Source organism: Dreissena polymorpha, chromosome 5, assembly GCF_020536995.1.
Source record: "Dreissena polymorpha isolate Duluth1 chromosome 5, UMN_Dpol_1.0, whole genome shotgun sequence".
Lineage (NCBI taxonomy): Eukaryota > Metazoa > Mollusca > Bivalvia > Myida > Dreissenidae > Dreissena > Dreissena polymorpha.
Genome location: NC_068359.1, coordinates 34073068 through 34097067, shown reverse-complemented (window position 1 = coordinate 34097067; position 24000 = coordinate 34073068). Strand labels below are relative to the sequence as shown.

Sequence of the window (24000 nt, the reverse complement as noted above, 5' to 3'; positions counted from 1 at the left end):
AATCCGATTATTTTATTCGCTGAATTTGCTAAATTTTCGCCATTGGCGAATCTGGCGAACGGCAGCGGGAGCCCTGTAACGATTCAAAATCAGTTATTATCAGGATAAACATTCTGACCATATTTCATTAAGATCAGATGAAAACTATGACCTCTATTGTCTACACAAGGTTTTTCTATTATTTGACCAAGTGACCTAGTTTTTGACCCCAGATGACCCAAATACAATCCCAACCCAGATTTCATCAAGATAAACATTCTGACCAAATTTCATAAAGATTGGATGAAAACTGTGACCTCTATTGTCTACACAAGGTTTTTATATTATTTGACCTAGTGACCTAGTTTTTGACCCCAGATGACCCAACTACAATCCCAACCCAGATTTCATCAAGATAAACATTCTGACCAAATTTGGATGAAAACTGTGACCTCTTCTGTCTACACAAACAAATTGTTGACGGACACACGGACACACGCACAACGGACGCCAGACATCACACGGTCACATAAGCTCACCATGTCACTTCGTGACAGGTGAGCTAAAAAAGTCAACTATAAAACAAAATTTGGAACGAAAATTTATTTTCTTTCCAAGTTTTCATATGTATTATGATAGCAGCGGGTATAAAACAACTATTGAACAAAATATATAAAATAGCACGTGCAAAGGCTAACAAACAGAATCACCTTAATAGATCATAGATTATTGGCAGTGCACAACGCACAGAATAAAACACAGGATCATGAAAACAACAAAATGAACAAACATTTAAGAATGCACCTTCTGGATAAAAGAAACAGGAATGGCTAACATTAATTATTACAATATTTGTCAACTAGAGTTATAAAATAGATACGAATACACATCACATCAAATACATTTATAAACCATATTGTTACAATTTCTTATTAAAAAACTATTTTTAACACCAGGATTCATGATCATTCATAGTAACGAACTCTTACAACAATTATGTCTAAATTATAACTCTCAATTTCATGTAAAATGTATATACAACTTTATGAAAAAATTATGTCAAATAGTTCTAGACAATCGATAATATACGTAACTTCATCAGAAAAAGATGTCACATAATTACAGAAAATCAAACTGTTATGTTCAATAAATCAATACATGGAAAAAGCAAGCTACATGTATTGATTTATTTAATCTGAAACAAACTATACATTTGTCAAACAAATAGTAATATACCATTTGTCACAGTCCTAGTCAAAGCATGTTCTAATTGTCAAGTATCAAATAAGAAAATTGTATCATTGAAAAAGAAGCTTCTTCATTTCAATACTTTATCTTTCATATCTTCACCAAAACTTATCAACATGGGTTACATGATTGGATTTCACCGTTTTTGCCCAGTGTTTCAGTCAAATAATGTTAGTCAGTTAACCTACTCACACTTCCTGGGCTTACAAAGGCTCTAGTGGTCATCGTCGGCTCCGGTACTCTTAAGCATACTTAAATGTACCCAGGGTACAGAAAATATACTTTCACATACCCGGCCAATTAATACTGTACCCAAGTTTTATTCGCGGCCAAAGTCCGATGTTGTAAAAACGCGCTACAGAATACGGAACAAAATTCTGTTTGAACAACACCTGCCTCAACAGGCCTTTTTGAGTAGGAGTTTTAATAATATAGAGGCCACTTTACAGAATATTGACATAAATAAGAACGTAATTAATTTGAAAAAAATTAGCTGCCAACAACCAATTTAGCCTTATAAATCCGGTGTACGTTTAAGTATATTTTCTGTACCCGGGGTACATTAAAGTACAAATGTAAACTTAAGTGTACAAGGGGTATATTTCAGTAGTATCCGATCTGACAATGACCAATCGAGGCAAACTAAGCAAATCTTATCAGATTACCAGTACTAAGTACACAGACTCATGCAATAGATTGATGACAATGGCATAATGATTTTACATGAATATGTTTCATCGAACACAAATTTGGAGTAATACAGAGAAATCATGTATTATAAGCCTATCAGGAAGTAATACAAAGAAATGATGAATTTTAAGCCTACCAGTCCATAACTCAAACACAACAACTCAATAAGAAACCCACTGACTGAACTGGAAATGATTTACAATGTGTGGAAGAAACATAAATGAACGAAACTGATCTAATTTTCTAACCTAGAATCTTACTTGCATGCAAACTTAGGCTGGAAAAATAAAAACTATTTAACAATTTATACAGTGAATAAGGCCATTAAATTCAAAAAGAAAAGTATACAAACTATAAAACAAACTAACTGCTGGTTAAACAAAATCAACACAAACTCCAAAACATTAAAAGAAGGAATTGAGCAAAAGCATTGCACTTGTCCTGAGATGCAATTTATTCAAAATAGGAGCACAATAAAATTCAAGTGAGATTCAATTTGTTCAGAATAGTAAAACAATACAAACAAGCAAGATCGTTGAAATGATATCCCCCACCAAATCTACTAATTGTTATTCTATAAACCCGTGAAGTTTCATGTTGATATCTTATATAGTTTCTGAGATAGAGCCCTGAAAAGTGTGTGACAAAGGGCCTGATGGACAGACATACGGATAATACCTATTCTTTATCCCTCCGCTTTTTGGTGGGGGATAATAAATGATAACTGACATGCAATTTGTCCGGAGTTATAGTAGCAACATGAATCTGTTTTTGAAAACAAAAACTTTAAAATGATATTTAGAATTAAGAAAGGGGAATCATTCTGCTAAACTTCAGAACAGATTTATGGAACTTGGTCAGTGACCACACACGCACGCACGCACACACACACACACACTGACCACAACACATATGTATAGTTTCCATAAAATACCTTCAGTAACAACAGTGATATGGTGAGGTTGCACATGTCCCTTAACCAAAGAATTACACAGCCGCCAACAAAGGGGGAGTAGTACAGCTTTAACTATTTGATTTATAGTGGAGCTAAAAATAAATTACGTCAAAATTGGGTGAAAGTCAAAGTGAAGTCTGATAATTGGTGTAAAGGTCAATGTCAATAAGGTCAAGGTCAATGTGTGGTTGGGTTTATAAAAAATGGTCATAAACGCATGGGGTTGGTTCTTTATGAAACCTTATAATCTACTTCACAAGTAACAGATGCAAGGACACTGACAATCATTACATGACCACTGCATTAAGATGTTTAGGGCATAAAACGAAACAACAAAATTGCAACTGGCCATTATTGGGTCACTTTTGCAAGGGTAATGGATTACCTTGGAAAGTGTTTTTTCACACAGGTTATTCAGTTTTGTTTCCATGTATTCCTTAATGAAACAAGAGGGCCTGAAAGGTCCAAAGTGGCTCACCTGAGATACAAAGGAACTAACCTGTTCTGTGGAGCCTAAGATATCATAAAAACAAATGTCCTGAAAAAGTTTCATGATGAGTGAACTATAAATGTAACTTTTAGAGTGTTAACAAGGTTTTACTATAGCCATATAAGGATAAATTCCCAGCCCCCTGAAGGCCATGTTTTTCAACAGACCGGAACCATTTTCACACTCGCCCAAGTTATCATTATAACAAATGTTCTAACCAAGTTTCATAAAGATTGGAAAAAAAGTGACTTTTAGAGTGTTAACAAGTTTTTACTATAGGCATATTAGGAAAATGCCCTGCCCCCTGGCAGCCATACTGTTCAACCAACCAAAATCATTTTCAAACTTGTCCAAGATATCATTGGCACATATCTTCTGACCAAGTTTCATGAAGATCGGACAATAAATGTAGCCTCTAGAGTGTTAACAAGGCAAATGTTGACACTGTCAGATGCACGATGGACAAAACGTGATCACAAAAGCTCACTGTGAAAAAGTATAATTTTAAACATTTTAAACAAGAGGGCCTGAAAGGCCCAAAGTCGCTCACCTGAGGTAACAGGATATTATAGGGACAAATCTTCTGACCAATTTTCACGAAGATCGGAAAATAAATGTGGCCTCTAGAGTGTTAACAAGGTTTTACTTTAGCCATAAAAGGAAAAATGCCCCGCTCCCTGGCAGCCATGTTTTTCAACCAACCGGCATCATTTTTTAACTCATCCAAGATATTATCGGGATTAATCTTCTGACCAAGTTTCATGAAGATCGGACAATAAATGTGGCCTCTAGAGTGTTAACAAGATTTTACTATAGCCATATAAGGAAAAATGCCCCGCCCCTTGGAAGCCATTTTTTTCAAGCAAACATAATTATTTTCAAACTCATCCAAGATATCATTGAGACCAATCTTCTGACCAAATTTCATGAAGATTGGACAATAAATGTGGCCTCAAGAGTGTTAACAAGGTTTTACTATAGCCATTTATAGCCATACAAGGAAAAATGCCCCGCCCCTGGTTGCCATGTTACCATTTTAGAACTCACCCAAGATATCATTGGGACAAATCTTCTGACCAAGTGTCATGATGATCGGAAAATAAATGTGACCTCTAGAGTATTAACAAGGTTTTACTATAGCCATATAAGGAAAATAGCCCCTCCCCTGTGGTGGCCATGTTTTTCAACCACCCGGCATCATTTTTGAACTCATCCAAGATATTATTGGGATGAATATTCTTACCGAGTTTCATGAAGATCGGACTATAAATGTGGCCTCTAGAGTGTTAACAAGATTTTTACTATAGCCTTATATAGCCATATAAGGAAAAATGCCCAGCCCATTGGCAGCCATGTTATTCAAGCAAACATAACCGTTTTCGAACTCATCCAAGATATCATTAAGACAAATCTTCTGACTATATGTCATCAAGATTGGACAATAAATGTGTCCTCTAGAGTGTTAACAAGGTTTTACTATAGACATATAAGGAAAAATGCCCCGCCCCCTGGCGGCCATGTTTTTCAACCAACCAGCATCATTTACTACTCATCCAAGATATAATTGGGATGAATCTTCTGACCAAGGTTCATTAAGATTGGACAATAAATGTAGCCTCTATAGTGTTAACAAGATTTTACTATAGCCATATATAGCCATATAAGGAAAATGCCCCGCCCCTTGGCAGCCATGTTTTTCAAGCAAAGGTTACCATTTTTGATCTCATCAAAGATACCAGTGGGACAAATCTTCTGAGCAAGTTTCATGAAGATCGGAAAATAAATGTGGCCTCTAGAGTGCTAACAAGGTTTTACAATAGCCATATAAGGAAAATGCCCCGCCCCCTGGCGGCCATGTTTTTCAAGCAAACGTAACCATTTTCGAACTCATCAAAGATATGATTGAGACCAATCTTCTGACTAAATTTCATGAAGATTGGACAATAAATGTGGCCTCTAGAGAGTTAACAAGTCAAATGTTGACGCCGCACAACACATGACAGACGAAAGGTGATCACAAAAGCTCACCATGAGCACGTTGTGCTCAGGTGAGCTAAAAAAAAGTTGCTCTGGATGTTATTCCAATGAATATCGAATGATGATGTATACAGGTCGCAGTGGATATGGTGTCCGCCTAGTGACTGAAAGGTCACATATTTGATCCCTACTGTGGGAGCGTTCTTTAGATTTCACCCCCCCCCCCCCCCCAAAAAAAAAAGAAAAAAAAAGTGCTGGTTCTACTAAAGAAACATACTTAAGAGTTAGAAAATGTAATAAGCCTTAGGATTTCTATGCAACAATAGGCATAAAATGTAATATTTTTTTTACCGCATGATGCCATCAGCCCAAAATATCTATAATCAAATCCACAAGCAACCAGATGACAACCAGAGCTCCAGATAAGGATTTAGTAAAGGGTATTTCACCCCCTGATATTATTGTTAAAGCGTATTTTACTCCGTTGTTTCAGCCAAAAAGGGTATTTAGGAATATTTTGGGGTATTTTCCATTTCCATAGAAAACTGACAAAGTAAATGGTCGCTTAAAACGTCCCTTTCTTGACCCACCAACATGATGGGCCGCAATTTTATTGCAAGCTTATTGTTGGGATTGACTTACTTTTGATTCAAAGGTTAACTTACACAAAAAACTCAACTGGATTATTGGTAAACCAGTTACTCACTTTAATCGATTTAAAATACTTACCAAGATTTGTATTGCGTTCTGTTACGTACTGGGTCGATTTTTAATGCGTTTTTTTCATGTTTTCAATGCGTAAAAACGCCTCTTATCTGGAGCTCTGATGACAACTAACACAAGCAGAACCAAACACAAAGTACTAAATTCTGAATAAATTTTCTAAAAGAGCAAGTTAATAAGAGGAGAGGTTTTGATTATCTGAATAGCAGGATATCAAACTTAGAGGAAATACACAATACAATCTGTATATGTACAGTAAAAAAAGAAAAAGAAACAATGTCCGTACAAAAAATCTTTAAAAAAAAATCAAAATATATCAACAAAATGTAACATATTTGAAACAGGAAGTTGAAAAAGGTCCAAACTGATGCCTTACTGTAAACATACATGTATATTTAATATTTGTGTACATGATCATTTTCAAATCATATTAAGAACAAGAAATATTCACATAAATTAGTGTTACAATGACAGTCATCATACACATTTATAAAATTTACAGCACAAAATTAACATAGGGCAATTCCTGTACAACCCTTTGCATAGCTAAAATTACATCCCTTCTGGATTTCTACAAAAGCACTTTTTAGAAACCATAATATGGAATATATGTATATTTAATTAAAGTGAATACTAATACTATGAGACAATTTAATATTGTTAATCAACTCTATAAGATTCATTCTTAATTGTATTTATGTTGCATTAGGCCTTACAATGAATGAAACAAGAATACTTTTATCTACTTTCAATTACCTTTGATACAATTTACAGTTTACAATGTCCATAAAAAAAATCTTCCAAACCTGAACACATTCAAATTAAGAACAATTTTTTGCAAAGATATGTTTTTTTTATAAATCATAATTTTAGTACATCACCAACATCTATAAGTACATAAACCAAATAACAAATAACTGCTAAATTATTCAATATTTTGAACTGACTGATTTTTTCTGAAAAAAAAAGGTTTTTGACTAGAGTTTTAATGATTATCAAATACAAATCTCTTAGCATCAACAAAAATGTGCATTTAGTAACAAGTGTTCCATGTGGATCAAGGTTGTGTAATGGCACTAGCCAGAAAATTTAACACCTTTGAGCCTCATTCTGGGAAAACTGGGCTTAATGCATGTGTGTAAAGTGTGGTCCTAGATTAGCTCGTGCAGTCTATACAGGCTTATCAGGGATGACATTTTCCGTCGACACTGGATTTTCGATTATAAGGGTTTTCACATACACAAAAAAAAACAAAAGAGGAAAATGTTTTTCCCTGATAAGCTTATGTGAACTGCACAGGCTTATCTGGCACGACACTTTACGCACATGCATTTAGCACTCTTTTCCCGAAATGCTGCTCCTATTTACTCTAAGACCGGCTCTGATGACTTGTTGGATTTGGCAGAAGACGGTCTGGCTTGACAAAGGGACTGCAGCGTAGAGACGTATTCAAACCACTCGTCTGAATCCTTGGTCTGAAATGTGCGACATTTACCTCCCTTGGATCTCACGTACACACGCAGCTTGGTGGGAGGATCTTGCTCTCTGGTGTCACTCAAACCTGGAACACAATCATCATGTGAGGGTCTGGGGTGGTATTCCAGAAACATTTTAAGTCATTTTTTTAATATTTTCACTTAAGTTAAAAATTACAATGTTTTATATTTCTTTGTCACATAAGCAAACACATGTGTTGTTGATTTCGCTCAAATAACTTTGTCATAAAGATGTTATTTTATTATAAATCCTGATGTCAAACTATTGCAATATCAACTGAAACACTTGAGAAAATTTATCGATTTAAGAATAAGAATATAATTTAACTTATGATGCTTCTGGAATATCACCCCTGGCCACCTATTCACATAGCTTTACAGGGAAGACTTAACAAAATACCTTTAATGTATTCAATTCACGAATTTTTTGGCTATTGCTTGTGTAGGTAATACACTTAATGTTTACACTTAAAGCTACTTTTGCAAACATGATCAATAATTTTTTACTTAAAAGGTCAAAACAATGGATTTCACACTAGCATGATGATTTGAAATTTAAACTTATAGTGCAATTAATGGCAAGATTTCACTTTGATGAGTTTAAAAAAAAAACTAGCACACCACCACAGCGCTTAATAGTCAAAATATCCCCCCCCCCCCCCGGATTACCCGCCCCTGAATACTCTCGCGCGCCTCCAAAACGGTACTGAAGAAATGAACATGGACATACATATATGTATGTATAGGTCCCTACGCAAAATAAGGCAGCGAAACGGTTAAAACAAATATATTTGAGGATTTAAAGAGTTTCTGTTATCGATCTGACATTAATAATTCGTGTTATTTTAAAAAAATATAAATTACAAAATTAGTAGAAATAAGGTTCATCTGCATTCGTTTAAGAGTAATAAAACACAGCATGGACATGGACCTATTTGTGTAGGTCCCTGGCCTGAATAAGGTCTTGATTGTCATTTAACATGTTATTTAAAGGTGACGCGTGATATCTTATCTTAATTTCCGTATCTACACATGTGCAGACATGTGGTGTCACGGGCAAACCCATAAACGCTTTTAATCCACACTTGAATCATCGCCTCCCATTTAGCGAATTCGTTCCCGCCTTTATCGCTGATGTTTTTTTCAAGAGATGTATGTTGCTGTCATTAATAATCCGTAATTAAAGAAAAATAAATCACTTATTTTGTTCGTGTTTTTATTTTTTAAGCGTAAATTCATACCGTTTTACGAAAATTTAATAAAGACATACGTTTAGGAAATCTAGAGAACACAATTGGAACTATTTAAGTTTATTTAAAGCTCATTTTTTATCATGTTGAACATTTCAATCGTGAATTAAGATGCTATTAAAAAAATTAATAATATTTCAGGCAACATGTAAAACGCAATTTAAATAATAATATTAGAAAGTTGTAGACAAAAGCTGATATGTCCTTTTCAATAAAAAAGTATGACATATCCTGACATCTTACACAGTTTTGCAAGCGAATAACTCCGATACTTGTTCATTTAAATCACAAAATTCATTTCTGGCTAGATATTTTTGTATTAGCTTGAGAGCATATTTTAAATAAAAGATTGCTAAAAACCACTTTAGTTTTAGACTAAACTAGATACATAATTTTAATTTAAATTTTTTTCTCTACCTGAAATCTTACAGAGTTTCGATAATAAAGATTTACGGAACAATTTTAGAATCACAAACTTCATTTCGGCTATAGATTTGTATATTACCTTTAAAATGACGCTTACAAGGGAAATATTAATAGCGAAATGGTAACTGTTTAGACAAACAAAGATATGTATTATTCAATAAAAGAAGTCGTCTTCAGTCTTTATTCTTACAACGTTTCTTAATGAATATCTCCGGAAAGTATAGAAAGTACGACATTTAATAAGAAATAATATAGGCTGAAACAAAGGCAGATATCAATATAATTGTCTACATCAACCTTAAATCTATCTAATTAATATCAAAGATCTATAAAAAGTTGGTCTGAATGGATGTTTCCAATCTTTATATATTGACAGATCTTTGTTAATATCTCCGGCACTATTTACGCTAAAATCACAACGTTTACTTCAGGCTTTAGATATTTCTATACCTTTACAATTATGCTTGAATAATTTTATTCCATAAAGAAATAATTAAATTTTATACAAATGCATTACTGAAAGGTATGCTTAAAAATGCCAACTCGGCCTTAAACATTATGTGTTGTCACTGAATATTGTTGCAGAGACACATATTTTATGAATCTATCGTGTATATTCTTTATTTAAATTATATTGATTTACGATGTGATACATATCGACACTTGGTTTCATGTTTCACTTTTTTCAATCCTACTGTGCGAAGTCATAAAGTACTGTTTATTGGAATAAAGCGGGTGTACACTATGATAACGTTGTAATCTGTCAAATTCTTCAGTACCGTTTTCAATCGCGGGTTACGTAATAGCCAATTTGGCGGCGCCCATATTATCGATTCTGGGATTGTCTATAATCCATAGCACTCAGAACATAAAGGACCATAATACAAGTCATAAAGAACCTCACCTGTGGAACTGCGACTGGACACTGCCAGGTAGCAGTTCTGCAGATCTATGAACTTGGATACGTTCTTTGTCTCTAACTTCTGGTCCTAAAAATGGATAGATCTATTTTCTAAAAGGGGTTATTACAGCCGTATAGAAACTAACTGCACAAAAACAGTCGAATTGAGCCTTGCTCTGGAAAAACAGGGCTTAATGCATGTTCATATAGTAGCTTTCAAGTTTAGCCTGTGAAGTCCACACATTCTAATCAGGGACAACACTTTCCCCTTGTACAGAGTTGTTCAGGTAAAGAGAGTCACCTCTAAACTCAAAATCCAGTCTATACAGAGAGTTTGGTACCTAATTAGCCTGTGATAAATGCACAGGCTTATCTGGGACGACACTTTAAACACATGCATTTTTTAAAATTAAGCTTGGTTTTCCCAGCTCATTTTTTAAATAGCCTTAGGCACATTCAATAGTAACTTACTGATCAATAAATTAGATGGACGTTGCATTCAGTCATTCAGAATGCTAGAAGTTTCATTTTATGTCTATCATAACACAATTATTCATGTACCTATTAAGGCTTAAAGTGTAAAGCATGCATTCTCTGTCAATAGTGTTTGTAGGAGACCCAAGATGGTATGGTAATAAATGCAATATGAATATCTTCTTAACACAGTATAGTACTTACAATATTTTGTTTATACATTTATAGCTAACTCTGAATATAGTGCCAGAAGTTTGAGGTGTCTGTTTACAACAAAATTTTGAAGTATCCGTTTACAACAAAGGCACATCATATTCTTAACACACGGAAAATCAATTTTCTTTGAATTAATTACAAGAGTAGCATGAACCAACAAGGGAGGCAACTCGTGATGTCACAAATTGGCAGTAACCAAAAAGTGGTTCTTTATTATCTCGCTTAACATGGGTCTAAATTACGTTTTAAAGCTCTTATCTGATTGGATTAAACGGTCTGAAATCATCCATTCAAGAAAGTAGAGACATTTATCTTGCATAACATTCAATGCCATGCTCTATGCAAGCTATTTAGAAAATAAAAATCGTAAACCAAAAAGTTCGGAATGTTTTTTTTCGCGGTTATAGACGGTGTTACTTGCTGAAATCAATAAAATATTGCTTTAAAAATATTTATGTATTGGTATTGAACAAGAAAGTGGTCGAATATAAGTGGAAAACATAAGTATTGTGATTAAAACTTGTGTCTGCTACAATTTTACGAGTGGTTACGGAAATTACCGATCGTACAGATGTATTGACAAACAAAGGCCAAACGACCGAATAGCTTTCATATTTCAAGTTTATCAGCCTTGAAAGCATCACTTTTTCAAATAAGAAGCAAAATCATACATTTATCAACCAGTAATAGTCAATAACACCAAAATCTTTGGGTACATCCATTTTGTTTTTCAGAAACCACGACATGTATTATTTTCGGAAACCGACGATCGGTCATTTCCGGAACATCTCTGTAAATTTCAGCAGACAAGTTTTTGTCAAAAATTCTTATGTTTTCCGCTAATATTCTACCACTTTTTTGTTGTATACCAATACATAAATGATTTGAAAGTAATATAACATTGATTTTGGTCAGGAAAACTTTATATAACTGCTAGCAAAGACATCTCAAATTTAGCGCATAAACCATTGAAAAATCATACTTCAGTTTATCCTTCTTATGATTGTTTTATCAGTTAATTTAGCTTCAGCCACCCAATTCTTTTTGAAATTATGACACACATATGTTTAAACTTGAGTTATTATATATTTTTAGTTATTTTTATTGAGAAACTTTTATCTTATAACACATTTTTGGTACAAAAATGTTAATTGTATATATATAGTTTGAAAAAAATACATAGGTAAAGATTTACCTAAACTTGCTACATGTACACATGTAAAATAAAGTGCCAATAATTACAACAAAAATCACTTTTAAATAGTATGTTTTGTTTATTAGTCTTAAACAATATTAATGTTTTCATTTTAAAATTATAAAACACAATACATTAAATATTGTCCTATAAAAATGATGACATAACAGATTGTTAGGAAGATATGAACACAACGTAAACAGTATGCTTATTGAAATTAAAAAGAACCAAAACATCTTTTTGTATTAATTTTCTGATCAAAAGTGGTATTTCTAGTTAGTATAGGAGATATTTTATCAAGAAAAAGCATTAGAATTTGGATTGTGTTGAAGAAAAGTGTGCATTTCATCCAGTATTGCCATGGAACCAGTTTTTGGTTAGAAATTCAATAACAATATTTTAAAGTTCATTACCCCTTGTTGCTAAAAAATTCATAAAAAATAGAATTTTCAAAGTAATCCATTAAAACAAAAAGAAAATGCTTTCTAATACCTTAAATATTATTCCTGCAGGCATTTGACATCAATTATTTATGTTTAAAAAATCATTGGTTCATGCTAACAAGAGATGATTGTTGTTCACTTTTACTTCATATTGACCATAGTATACAGTAAACAGAGCAGAAAATGTTGGAAATCAAGTGCAATGAAAGGGTGCAGCAATGTTTAGTTCTCCAAGGTGAGAAATGGTTAAGCAAAATTTGACAAGATTTTTACAAGGTGGATCCACAAACAAATGCAAATGTAATATCTTAGCGGACAGAATATAACCACACAAATTACCTTTGTAGATTTTCTACACCAGAATTCATGACAACGTGTAATAATCCAGTCACAGCTGGTGGCAGGCAAAATGGATTATTTTACAATAATCTACCATATTCTACACAATTAAGTTCCGCTGCATGAAAATATTTAGTAACACAAGAGCACCGCATAATGGGTGCCAACGCTCGGCTGCGGATGCTTTTTTTTAATAAATGAAAGCTTGTCAGAATTTTTTTGTTTTTTTAGAGGTCACAGTGATCTTGACCTTTGACCTAGTGACCCAAAAAATGGGTGTGGCATGTAGAACTCATCAAGGTGAATCTACATATGAAGTTTCAAATTTGTAGGTGGAAGCACTTTGATTTTTAGAGCAAAATGTCAAAGTTTTAGCACGCCGCTGGCAGACAGCTAACGGCGGACGACGACATGGCTATGATAATACCTTGGGTTTTCTCTGAAAATAGCCAAGCTAATAAGTCAAGGCAATAAAAATGTAAGTTAAGTCCACAATATTTAGGGATATACAGACATCAGCAGGACTGATAAGTGCAATATTTTATACCTCCAAATATGTGGCACCACAGAAAATTTTTCTTGAAATCTTTATGGCTTCATACCTTAGCAGAGCTTCTGTATGGACATTCATATTGTAATAGAGGGGGGCTATCTCTCAGCACTATACGGACAAATCGCCAGCCTTTCCTCAGAGATTTCTGAAACAAAAATATCCACAAAAATTTAGATCATAAAAAATAAAATGATTATTAATACTTATAAAAGGCTGCAGAGAAAAGGGCATGCATACAAAAAAAGAATAAAATTTGGAAAGCACGAATGGAAGTAATATCTTACTTTCTTGCATAGAAATCCCGTTTTGATAATTTTTCCTTTTTTGACCTTCTCTTCAATTTTGCCATCCTCATCCTCATCTGAGAGACTAGAGTCGCTGTCAGAGCTATCGAAATAGCTGTTACGTTGAACACCAAGGTTTAGTGAGGTCTGTAAGAGCAAAAGAGCAAATACAGTATGTTAATTTACCTTGATGACAAACTTGGCATAAAACATGAAAGGAATTGTTAAGTACTCTTAAGTGTTCAAAATGAGGATTGTTTTGGGAAAATGGGACTAAATGCATATTCGTAAAGTGGAGTTCCAGATAAGCCTATGCAGACCCCCAAGGCTTATCAGGGAAGACACTTTCCGCCTAGACTGGAAATACTTCCTTTAAATGAAAATTTCATAAAGCCGAAAATGTCATCCCTGATTGACTTGTGCGGACTACACAGGCTAATCAGGGAAAACACTTTCCGCCTATACTGGATTTTCATTAAGAAACAAGAGATGTGATTGTCAGAAACACAATGCCCCCTATTGCGCCGCTTTGAAGCCACATATTCAACCTTTGACCTTGAAGAATGACCTTGACCTTTCACCACTCAAAATGTTCAGCTCCATGAGATACACATGCATGCCAAATATCAAGTTGCTATCTTCAATAATGCAAAAACTATTCCAAAACTTTAATGAAGGTTAAAGTTTTGGGACACACACATACAATGACACACAGACAGACAGACAAAAAACAATATACCCCTCTTCTTCGAGGAAGGGGGCATAAAAACTTCCTTCAAATGAAAAATTCCATAAAGCATAAAATGTAATCCCTGATTAGATTGTGTGCACTGCACAGGCTAATCTGGGATGACACTTACACAGTTGCACTTCACATAATTATACAGTTTATAGGCAAATTGAGCTTGCTGATATAAACTTGGCATACAACAAGAAAACTTTCTATGTGATAAATGTTAATTTTAATGTCCGAACATGTAACCAGCAAAGGCCTTGAAAATCTGAATGTGTAATAGGAATAGGCATGTACAAAATAGAACTAGGTAAATAACTGTTTCTGGTCAACAATTGTGTGACATTTCTGAAACTTTAAAAATGTAACTTTTTAAGCCTTACAGAGCCAAACTTACAAATCTGTACAACTTTTCGTCATCTTTGAACAGTTGTGAGGCTCCGATAGATCCATCAGACACATCCACCTCCTGTAGATGCCCCAGTTTCAACAAGCTCTGTGCCAGAGCCACCCCGTCGCCGCGGCGACGAACAATGTTCCAGCGTAGCAACCACTTGATGACATCACTTCCTTTGAAGCAATTCTTGTGAACAACTCCATTTCTGATGTGACTTGTCATTTCAACACCAGCATCAGGGTCTTGTAGGGCTCCAAGTACCTCACTAAAAGACATCAAATTTCTGTATTGCGGATGATTGACATATCAATAGATTTTTTAGAGATTACTGTTGTGGCCTCTAGAGTGTTATCAAAGTTTTACTTTAGCCACATATAGCCATGTGAGGAAAAATGTCCCACACCCTGGCGGCCACATTTTCAAGCAACCAGAAACTTTTTCGAACTCGTCCAAGATACCATCAGGACAAATTCCTGACCAAGTTTAATGATGATCGGACAATAAATGTGGCCTCTAGATTGTTAACCAGGTTTTACTATAGCTATATCAGGACTATAGTGTTAAGATGGTTTTATTATAGCCATATAAGGAAAAGTGCCCCTCCCTTGGAACAAAAGGTGATCACATTATGCTCAGGTGAGCTTAAAACAGATGATGCCAGTTTAATAAACAAGTGATGTCTAAAATATTTTATTACATTCAACAGATGGTATAATATAAGCAGTTTCCAAAATTTTGCATTTTATTTTACCAAAATGTGTTCGTTACTCAACCTCAATACACTTTTAATAACAAAGTAGTAGAAGGTTTTGCATTAAGGGATCTTACAAGAAATGAAACAAAACTTTTTACCTCACATTGGCTTTGGCACGAAAATGTTGAAATTTTACAGGACTGTTAGAGGTCTGCAACAAGAACATGGCAACATTCAATCTGTGAGTTTGATTACCTCTTGCATCATATACATAGTTTAAGACACAGCTTTCCTCCAGGCTTTCATCATAAACAAGGAGCGTGTCATGCAAAAATAGGTCTTAAACCATATGAAGCCAGCGCTAGAATCAGGTAATGAGACCACAAAACCTTGCATTACTATATAGAGGATAGGGTAGCTCCTGACTAGACTAATTGGCATTAGAACAATATTGGAATGACGCCACTGACCAATATTGGAATGACGCCACTCCGGTAATAAAAATACAAAAAAGCAGTAGCCGATTAGTGTTTGGACCCAGAATTTGTACTGGTCTACTCAAAGAATTGAATGAATTAGGTAAATGTTGAAAAATGTGGTGGAAATGTTTGTTTAAAGCCATGTTACTGTAAGCAGTAGTTACTCAAAATCTAATCTGACTTTATTCATTTATCATAGTGTTAATAGTAACACCACTAGTGCTATATATTAATGATTCTTACTTGACTAGAAGTAGTGATGGAGCGTATGACAGCCCCAATTGCGTGTGCCCAGCCGTCCCTTTCCTGCAGCCCGGCTGCCTGAAACAACAGCTCCTCCCCATGCTGGGTGGCTAGCTTGAAGGCTCTCTGAAATAAATGTTACTTCTAGAGTGTTCACAAGCTTTTGCTTTAATCTAGCATACATGTAGTAACCTAGTGTTTGACCTTACATGAACCAGTTTTGAACCTGGCAAAGATATTATTGGGACAAATGTAAGGACCAACTTTCGAGATAAGAGCATTAACAAGGTAAATGTTGAAGACAGAAAACGCAGGACAAAGGCAATCGTTGTGCTCAGGTGGGCTAAAAACAACAACAAGACAGCATGCTCAACTATTCTTCCGCTTTGATAGTTTAACTACAATTTCTTTCAGTCAACTTATTCATGACTGTGAAGACATATTTGATTATGAATATCTGTATTAGTTACATACTTTTATGAAAATTTCACCTGACAATTTAGATAACTGCAAAAAACATGGCCATGTTACAAAATTAACTATTCAAAGTTTTGATTTACATATAAAATTGCATATCAAATTTGCAGCCCTTGGTCATTTATAATGACCACTAAGAAAAAGACATAAATTGGTATTCAAAGGAAAATCTGTTGTAGATATAGAGCTTAAGTTGCTGCAGGCAAATTTAACCTGTATTGCCTAAGTACAGAAGGGGAAATAACACTGCTAAATTGCAGGTTTAAGTTATAAGCTATAATCATGGACCTCATGGTGATCCCAAAGTTGTGTGTTTAGTTTCAATTGCATACATGTATACATAGTAGTTACAGAGATATAAACTTGTTGCATGCAAAACTTATCCAAAATTTCCTATTGCACGCAACGCTGAACCTGAATGTATAAGAACAAAAGGGGGTCCAATCCTTCTGAAAGGCTTTTCTCAGTTCACAGTTTTAAGTCTTGAGACTCTAATCACCTATGTTAATTTTAATTTCAATATCTGTTATGGATTTAGAGATATATTAAGATATTGCATGCAAATATTAACCTAAAAAGAGGCATAATTCTGCTTAATTGCATGTCAGAGTTATATTCATTAATCTGTGACCTCAAATGATAATCCCGAAAACATGAATGAAGTTGTAATTGAATATCTGCAGTAGTTAATAAAGAAATATGTACATGTCACATGCAAATCTTAACCTACATTTCATCTTGCACACAAACATTAACCTGAATTTTGAAAGTATGAAAGGGGGAATAATTCCTGTAAAAAGATGGTAACAGTTTTGGGTCTTGGACAGTGAGTGTTCATAAACAAGAGATGTGTTTGCCAGAAACACAATGCCCCTTATTGCGCCACTTTGAAATAAAATTTCAATATATCATTTGGCAGGTTTATAAATTATCTCCCTTTTAAAGCTTATTACTTCCCTTGGATTTGTTTTTAAGACCTTTAACCTTGAAGGATGACCATGACCTTTCACTCAAAATGTGCAGCTCCATTAGATACACATGCATGCCAAATATCAAGTTGCTATCTTCAATATTGCAAAAAGTATTGCAAAACTTTAACCAAGGTTAAAGTTTTGGGACACACACAATGAATGACAGACAGACAGACAGACAGGCCAAAAACAATATACCCCAGATCTTTCAATCCAGGGGGAATAAAAAAATGAATACAATATAAAGTTTAGTTTTAATAACTGTAGAAGAGATATAGAGCAGTTGCACACTAACCTTTACCAGAATTTTTTAAGTATGAAAAGGGGCATGTGCTGCTAAATTGCAGATCAGAGTTATGAACTTTGGTCAGTAACTTCACCAAATGACCCTCAAATTAATAACTGTATTCCAAACAGTGATATTAACATGTTGCAATTACGTTAACCACAGCATTACTTAGATGCCAAACAAGAGTACCGCATAACGGGTGCCACGCTCGGCTGCGGGTGCAGTTTTGAATAAATGATAGCTTGTCAGAATTTTTTTTTAGAGGACACAGTGACCTTGACCTTTGACCTAGTGACCAAAAAATGGGTGTGGCATGTAGAACTCATCAAGATGCAGCTACATATGAAGTTTCAAAGTAGTAGGTTGAAGCACTATGATTTTAGAGCCTATGTACAAAACCTTAACAAAATGTTGATTTTAGCACGACGCAGACGGCGGACGATGAGCTGGCTTTGACAATACCTTCTCCGAACACAGCCGAGCTAAAAATGGGTTACCAGCATAGCTCAGCATATTCAGAGAATAGTTGAGCTCAAAAATTAAAACTAAGCTCATTTTTTAAGAAGTGAATTGATTTATTTGTACCTTGAATTTGAAGAAAACTGATTCTATAAACTGGAATCTTTAAAAAATATCATGGTATATCTGAAAAAAACTCCACTAGAACTACATGGAGTCCAATAAAAAAAACTAGTGAAACATAATAAACTTGTACCTCAATATTAACTTCAGGTTCATCATAACAAGGACAGATAACTGAAGCTCCCTGCAGTGGAATGGTCTCAACAAGTACAGTTTTGTCTCTCTTCAGAAAGCATTTCAGTTCAACTTCATGAAGTATCATCCATCTCATCTTCCAACGCTTGATCAGCTTAAAATACAAAAACATATGTGTGTTTTGTTAAACAAAACAAAACCAATAATTACATATATTTTCATATATTATATAGTTTATAGCCTGCAAAGACTAATACATGTACATGAAACATTAGATATGCACATTATTTAGTGCTACAAGTTCAATGGGGATAAATTCGCTGGAACGTCAAGGGCCATTAAATACAGCTGTTTTTTTTTTATTCCACCTGAATATTCAAATTAATAATTCATAGAAAAATATTGTACAAGAGAGCGTTAAACATAACAGGGCTCGACATTAACTTTTGAAGCCACTTGTCCAGGCGGACAAGTAGACCATAATATCACTTGTCCTGACCAAAAAGCAACTGGTCCTGACCATTATATCTTATTCTGCCCAGTACTTTGCAAAATAATGAAATATTACAAAATGCTCAAATCATAAAGACTTGAATTGTTCAAAATACATGTAAACATAATTATAGGCTATTTCAATACAAAAAGAACTGACTAGAATAACAGGAAAACTCAAGATATTGATTTTTAAACATTATACAAAGCCATAATACCTGACAAAAACTTGTGTGTTGTCACCATAAAACAGAAAATGTTAAAAGTGATGTATATGTACAGTTCTTAACTGATATTTAAAAATAAATAAATCATTCTATACATAGAGATGACGTCACTACGTTAATTGTCTGCAAGATCGGTGTGTACCGGTGTCGTAAAATGCATATTTTTTACAAGGGAGAATATTCTTGTTATCTTGGCAAAGAAAAAAAATGTTAAGGGTTGCTTCCCTTGTGAACAGTACAGTGTAGTACATGTATCACATGGAACTATCGGAATATCTCGGGCTTTGACGATTAAACGTATAGAAAATATACTCGGAAAAGTTGAGTGATATCTCCACAGAAATAATGGCTTTAAAGGCATTTTTTCTAAGTTATACAATTATAATGACCACTTGTCCCGTCGGACTAGCAAACTCTTTATTTACTTGTCCGGATTAACAATTTGGTTGTCCCGGACAGTCGGACTACCTTTAATGTCGAGCCCTGCATTAACATTTTTATAGAAACAGAACCAGCCTCAAGTGACTTACATGATCTGAAATTTTTAAAAGAACAAGCATTTTATTCCAATCTTAATTTAAGATTTATCTGTTATATTAATGTTTAGACCACCAATACATGTATTTTGTCCTGTAAACACCTACAGAAAAATGCTGCAAATAATCTATGTGAATGTGTTCTGTTGATAAACTTCATCTCATCGGCCTGCTTAATTAAAATAAATAACACAACACCTCAAACTAGGGTTAATCCATTAAATAAATTGACATCTCTGGAAAATATCTAGATAGAGAAAGCAGAATGAAGCCTTGTTCCTTTTTGGTCCTCACCCCTCCTAAGGTATTTAGATTTATAAAATTGTTAAATACCGGTAATGTCACTGGCATGGTTTTCTAACAGACCAGCACCCTGTACTTTTCCAAAATTAGTAGATCAATTTCCGTGTTCAATTTTTTTGTTATGACTGTTCCTTACTATAGATGATTATTGTTTGTAAGAAATTTTTGTCTAAAAATATGGTGTGACACAATGCAAAGCTGTCAGAATGCTAATGGATTTTCAAACTGAAAAGGTGTCTGATGTTTGCCAATAATCAAGTCTGCCAGATTGTTTGCTTTATTGTCCAATTTCAACTTATTTTGCGTGGCCTCATTTGATATGCATTTGAAGAATTAATTCAATAAAAGTAAGCTACATGAAATCAACCATAATATCCTTGGAAAAAAGGGACTTCCTTATCATATTACAGAGCTACGAGAATGGTTAATTGCTGGTGCCTATAGGCCTCCAAAATTGAGTGATGATCATTTCCAGAAAGACTTCCTTAATACTGTTGATAAATGGCATGATAAATATGATCATTATGTTATAATTGGGGATCTAAACTACGACATGATACAATCTTCAAAATGTGAACCCCTTAGCTCTATGTGTGACATTTTTTACTTGAACAACTTTGTCAAAAAGCCTACTTGCAACATCGCTAATAGTAATCCGTCTTTTATTGATGTAATTTTATCAAATGTAAATTCAGCAATTGGATCAATTTGTAATTTTAACTGTGGACTCAGTGATGTTCATAATATGATTGCTTTTCAGTTGAAAGTAGAAATACCACCCACTAAGTCAAAATGGTGTTATTATAGAAGTTTTAAACATTTTAATGTTGAAAATTTTAACTGTGACCTTGAAAATAGGTTTAAAAATGCTGAGTTTTGTAGTATTGATCATAAAACAGATGTAAATTGTATGTATGATTCTTTTAGCTCCACCTTTCTTGATGTTGCAAATAAGCATGCGCCTATAAAAAAGAAAAAGAAATTTCCAAATCTTGCCCCTTTTATGAACAAAGAGCTGAAAATAGCTATATATTAAAAAAGAATGCTTCAAAATAAATATAATAAAGATAAAAATACTAAAACATGAGAGGCTTTCAGGAAACAACGCAATCTGGTAACTAAACTTCGTAGAAAATCGGTAAACACTTACTTTATTGAAAGATGCACAGGTGGGGCTAAATCAAAAGACTTTTGGCCAACTATCAAACCTTTTTTAACAAATAAAGGGTCATGTTTTCAAAAAGATATAATTTTAAATGAGAATAATACTCTAAGAAATAATCAGCAGGAAATATGTAGTACATTTAGCAACTTTTTTGTTGATGTTGCAAAGGACATTGGTCAAAATTCTATCCCAGTTGATGCAAATCACCCAAGTATTGTCAAGATTTAACAACATAGAAATACAGTGCAAGATCTAACCTTTCATTCTATTGAGGAATCCTTTGTTGACAAACAAATCAATAAACTATGTGTTAAAAAAGCAACAGGGAATAGCAGCATATGCTTGTTTAATTGTCACATGTTATGTTGTTATGATATGTCGGTAAATGGCTATACATAGCTAATGTTTATGTTGCCATATATGCACCGACCTAAAATAAAAATTGATTTGAATTGAGCAATACCTTGGCATTTTGAAGTCTTTGCTAAACTTTGTGAACTTCCACGGATTTACGCTACTCTTTAGATGTAGGAAGTTTACCAATAATGGTTATATATAAATATTCATGTGAAAATGCACATATGAGTCGGAGCAAGTTCCAAAACGGAAGTATCATGGTTACAATATAAAATGAACATCAATTAGAATGTATCTGTTTAGGCAGTTATGGACAGTGTTTGTGTTATGAGGTCCTTACACACCTGAAGCTTGATAATCTGAGGCATGAAAGTGTGTCCAAGCACTGAATATTATAACTTATTATCTTATTGAGTCACAAATATTGGGATGAATTTAGAACAAAAGCTGCAGTTTCCAGCTTTTTTTGTTCCTAAAATAATATGTGTTAATTTTGGCGTGGCCTAGAGTTTTAGGGGGAAGGCCCGAAGGAAACTCCACCTATCTGGTATGGTGACGACTAACCAAACTGGCAGGAACTTAGTTCTGGCTACCATAACTTTAAATGTCGCTTTTTATGATTTTTGACTGGCGCGACTTTATAGTTATGGACCAACCCCATTAGAAAAGTCAACCAGAAATTCCCGAAAAGTTGACAGTTAACAAAGACCGGTCCAAAACAGCTTTTAAATGGAGTTATTGGCCCAAATCAACCACTTGATCGGAAAGATTGACATTTTTCACATTTAACTGATATATTCTTTCACAAAATACTATCTTAAACATTTAAAATTTATCTATTCTGCTTTTACATATCGAGAAAAACAGCGATGTTACAGACTTAGTTGAAATGCAAATCTCTCGAGATTTCACGGTCATATGACGTTATTTCTATTTTTAGTAACATACCATGTACTCAAGTGTTTTCAAATTCAGAATGACATTTCCCGGTATTTTAGATTATTCTGGCTGGTTTTGTAAACAAATTGTAGTGTAAATACAAACTTAAAGTAAATATTATTTAAAACTACCTGATTCACACTGAAATCAGTCTTGTAATCCACCAGACGTAAGTTGTTTATCACAAATAATAGATTTCAGAAAACGAAAGTAATGTTTACAATTTCAGCAAAAAATGTCAAGGTCGATCCAAAAGTATCCAAATGAAAACTCATCACGTGACAAAGCGACAATGGCGTCAAAATTGTGATTTCAGACTGATGAGATGAGAGTTATTTTCATATATTTAAGATGCATTTGAAACATTTGAACCTTAAAATAATCCCTGATGCAGTAATTTATATTCATTCACCAATATATGTAGAAATGTATCCAAGAAAATGAGCTTTCTTTGATTTATAGCGTGACATGAATATGTTATGACTCTGGTTGACTTTCGCTACGGGGTTGGCTTCAGCGTACAGGTATGTCAATACTATATAAACTGTACGCTGAAGTTTCTTTAGCTAGCAGGAACTATTCCTGAGCAGGAATAGAACCAGGATCCCCTAGGTAAGAAGTGAGTGTTTTAACCAGTGGGCTAACCTGACAGACGCAGTGATGTATGGTTGTGGCTGATATTAGGTGATAATCTCGACTGTCTGGAAAAATTGTCCACTTCCCTGTTTGAAGGACAATATATCCCATTTACTGACATTAACAAAAGTTTTACGTTTCAGAAAAGAAAAACATTCTATTTAACTTTATTGTATCACTCCTTAATGGAGATAAAAAAAATCTGGAGAATTAATAGACAGGACAAACATGCGGCCACGACAAAAGGCAACTCAATTTGCTCTCACTCTCATGATTTACAAGCGCAATTGTCGGGACATAATTTTGTCACACGTCTATTATAAATTCATTTTTATAAAACACACCCATTATAATTTCATATTAACATCACACACCCATTTTAAGAGGAACCCCGACTTTACGACAGAAGATTCTTTTTCCATCCAGTGTTACTTTGCATATTCTGATGATGTACAAAGCTTCCGGATACACTCTTGAGCAGCAGACGATTTATTGCGGAGGATTCCGGCGTTATTCGATGTATCACGATTGCTATTGTTAACGTTTATTCGGCCAGACTCGGAATAAGTCGGTAGTGGCTGATGAGTGGTCTGCAACATTTATGCCGGAAGTAAGATCCCATAATTCAAGTCCACAACGACGCACATGCGCAGTAGGTTTATTATCAATGAATGGTGGAAGATGAGTTCTAAAATTCCTAGGAAAG

The 24000-nt window shown here is 34.3% G+C and overlaps 3 protein-coding genes across 3 annotated transcripts in view; 1 reads left to right on the top strand and 2 right to left on the bottom strand.

The window, feature by feature from the left end:
• The window catches only part of LOC127832453 (pituitary homeobox 1-like), a 173171-nt gene extending 150361 nt beyond the window's left edge, over positions 1–22810 (bottom strand). Inside the window, exon 1 of the mRNA XM_052357929.1 lies at positions 22790–22810. The gene's annotated coding sequence lies outside the window, so the exon portion shown is untranslated. The remainder of the gene's footprint in view (positions 1–22789) is intronic.
• LOC127832455 (pleckstrin-like) lies at positions 568–23906 on the bottom strand. The gene is made up of 9 exons (XM_052357930.1): positions 23669–23906; positions 18638–18793; positions 16186–16311; positions 15622–15674; positions 14770–15034; positions 13640–13786; positions 13405–13500; positions 10139–10223; positions 568–7623 (listed from the first exon to the last, which is right to left on the bottom strand). Exons 1-9 carry the CDS (start codon positions 23714–23716, stop codon positions 7427–7429), a joined length of 1173 nt encoding a protein of 390 aa, XP_052213890.1. The 5' UTR covers positions 23717–23906; the 3' UTR covers positions 568–7426.
• LOC127832450 (SRSF protein kinase 3-like) overlaps positions 23862–24000 on the top strand; it is a 51114-nt gene continuing 50975 nt past the window's right edge. Inside the window, exon 1 of the mRNA XM_052357921.1 lies at positions 23862–24000. Within this exon, the coding sequence (XP_052213881.1) occupies positions 23940–24000 (61 nt within the window). The 5' untranslated portion in view covers positions 23862–23939.

Bases quoted from the DNA above. Each gene is read 5' to 3' on its own strand.
- LOC127832455 (XM_052357930.1), bottom strand. From the start codon at position 23,716: ATGGAAAAAGAATCTTCTGTCGTAAAGTCGGGGTTCCTCTTAAAATGG. The intron at 18,794-23,668 runs GTGTGTGATGTT...TTGTATTTTAAG, and splicing joins CGGGGTTCCTCTTAAAATGG to CTGATCAAGCGTTGGAAGAT. The intron at 15,035-15,621 runs GTAAAAAGTTTT...GATGTCTTTTAG, and splicing joins CGTGCCAAAGCCAATGTGAG to TGAGGTACTTGGAGCCCTAC.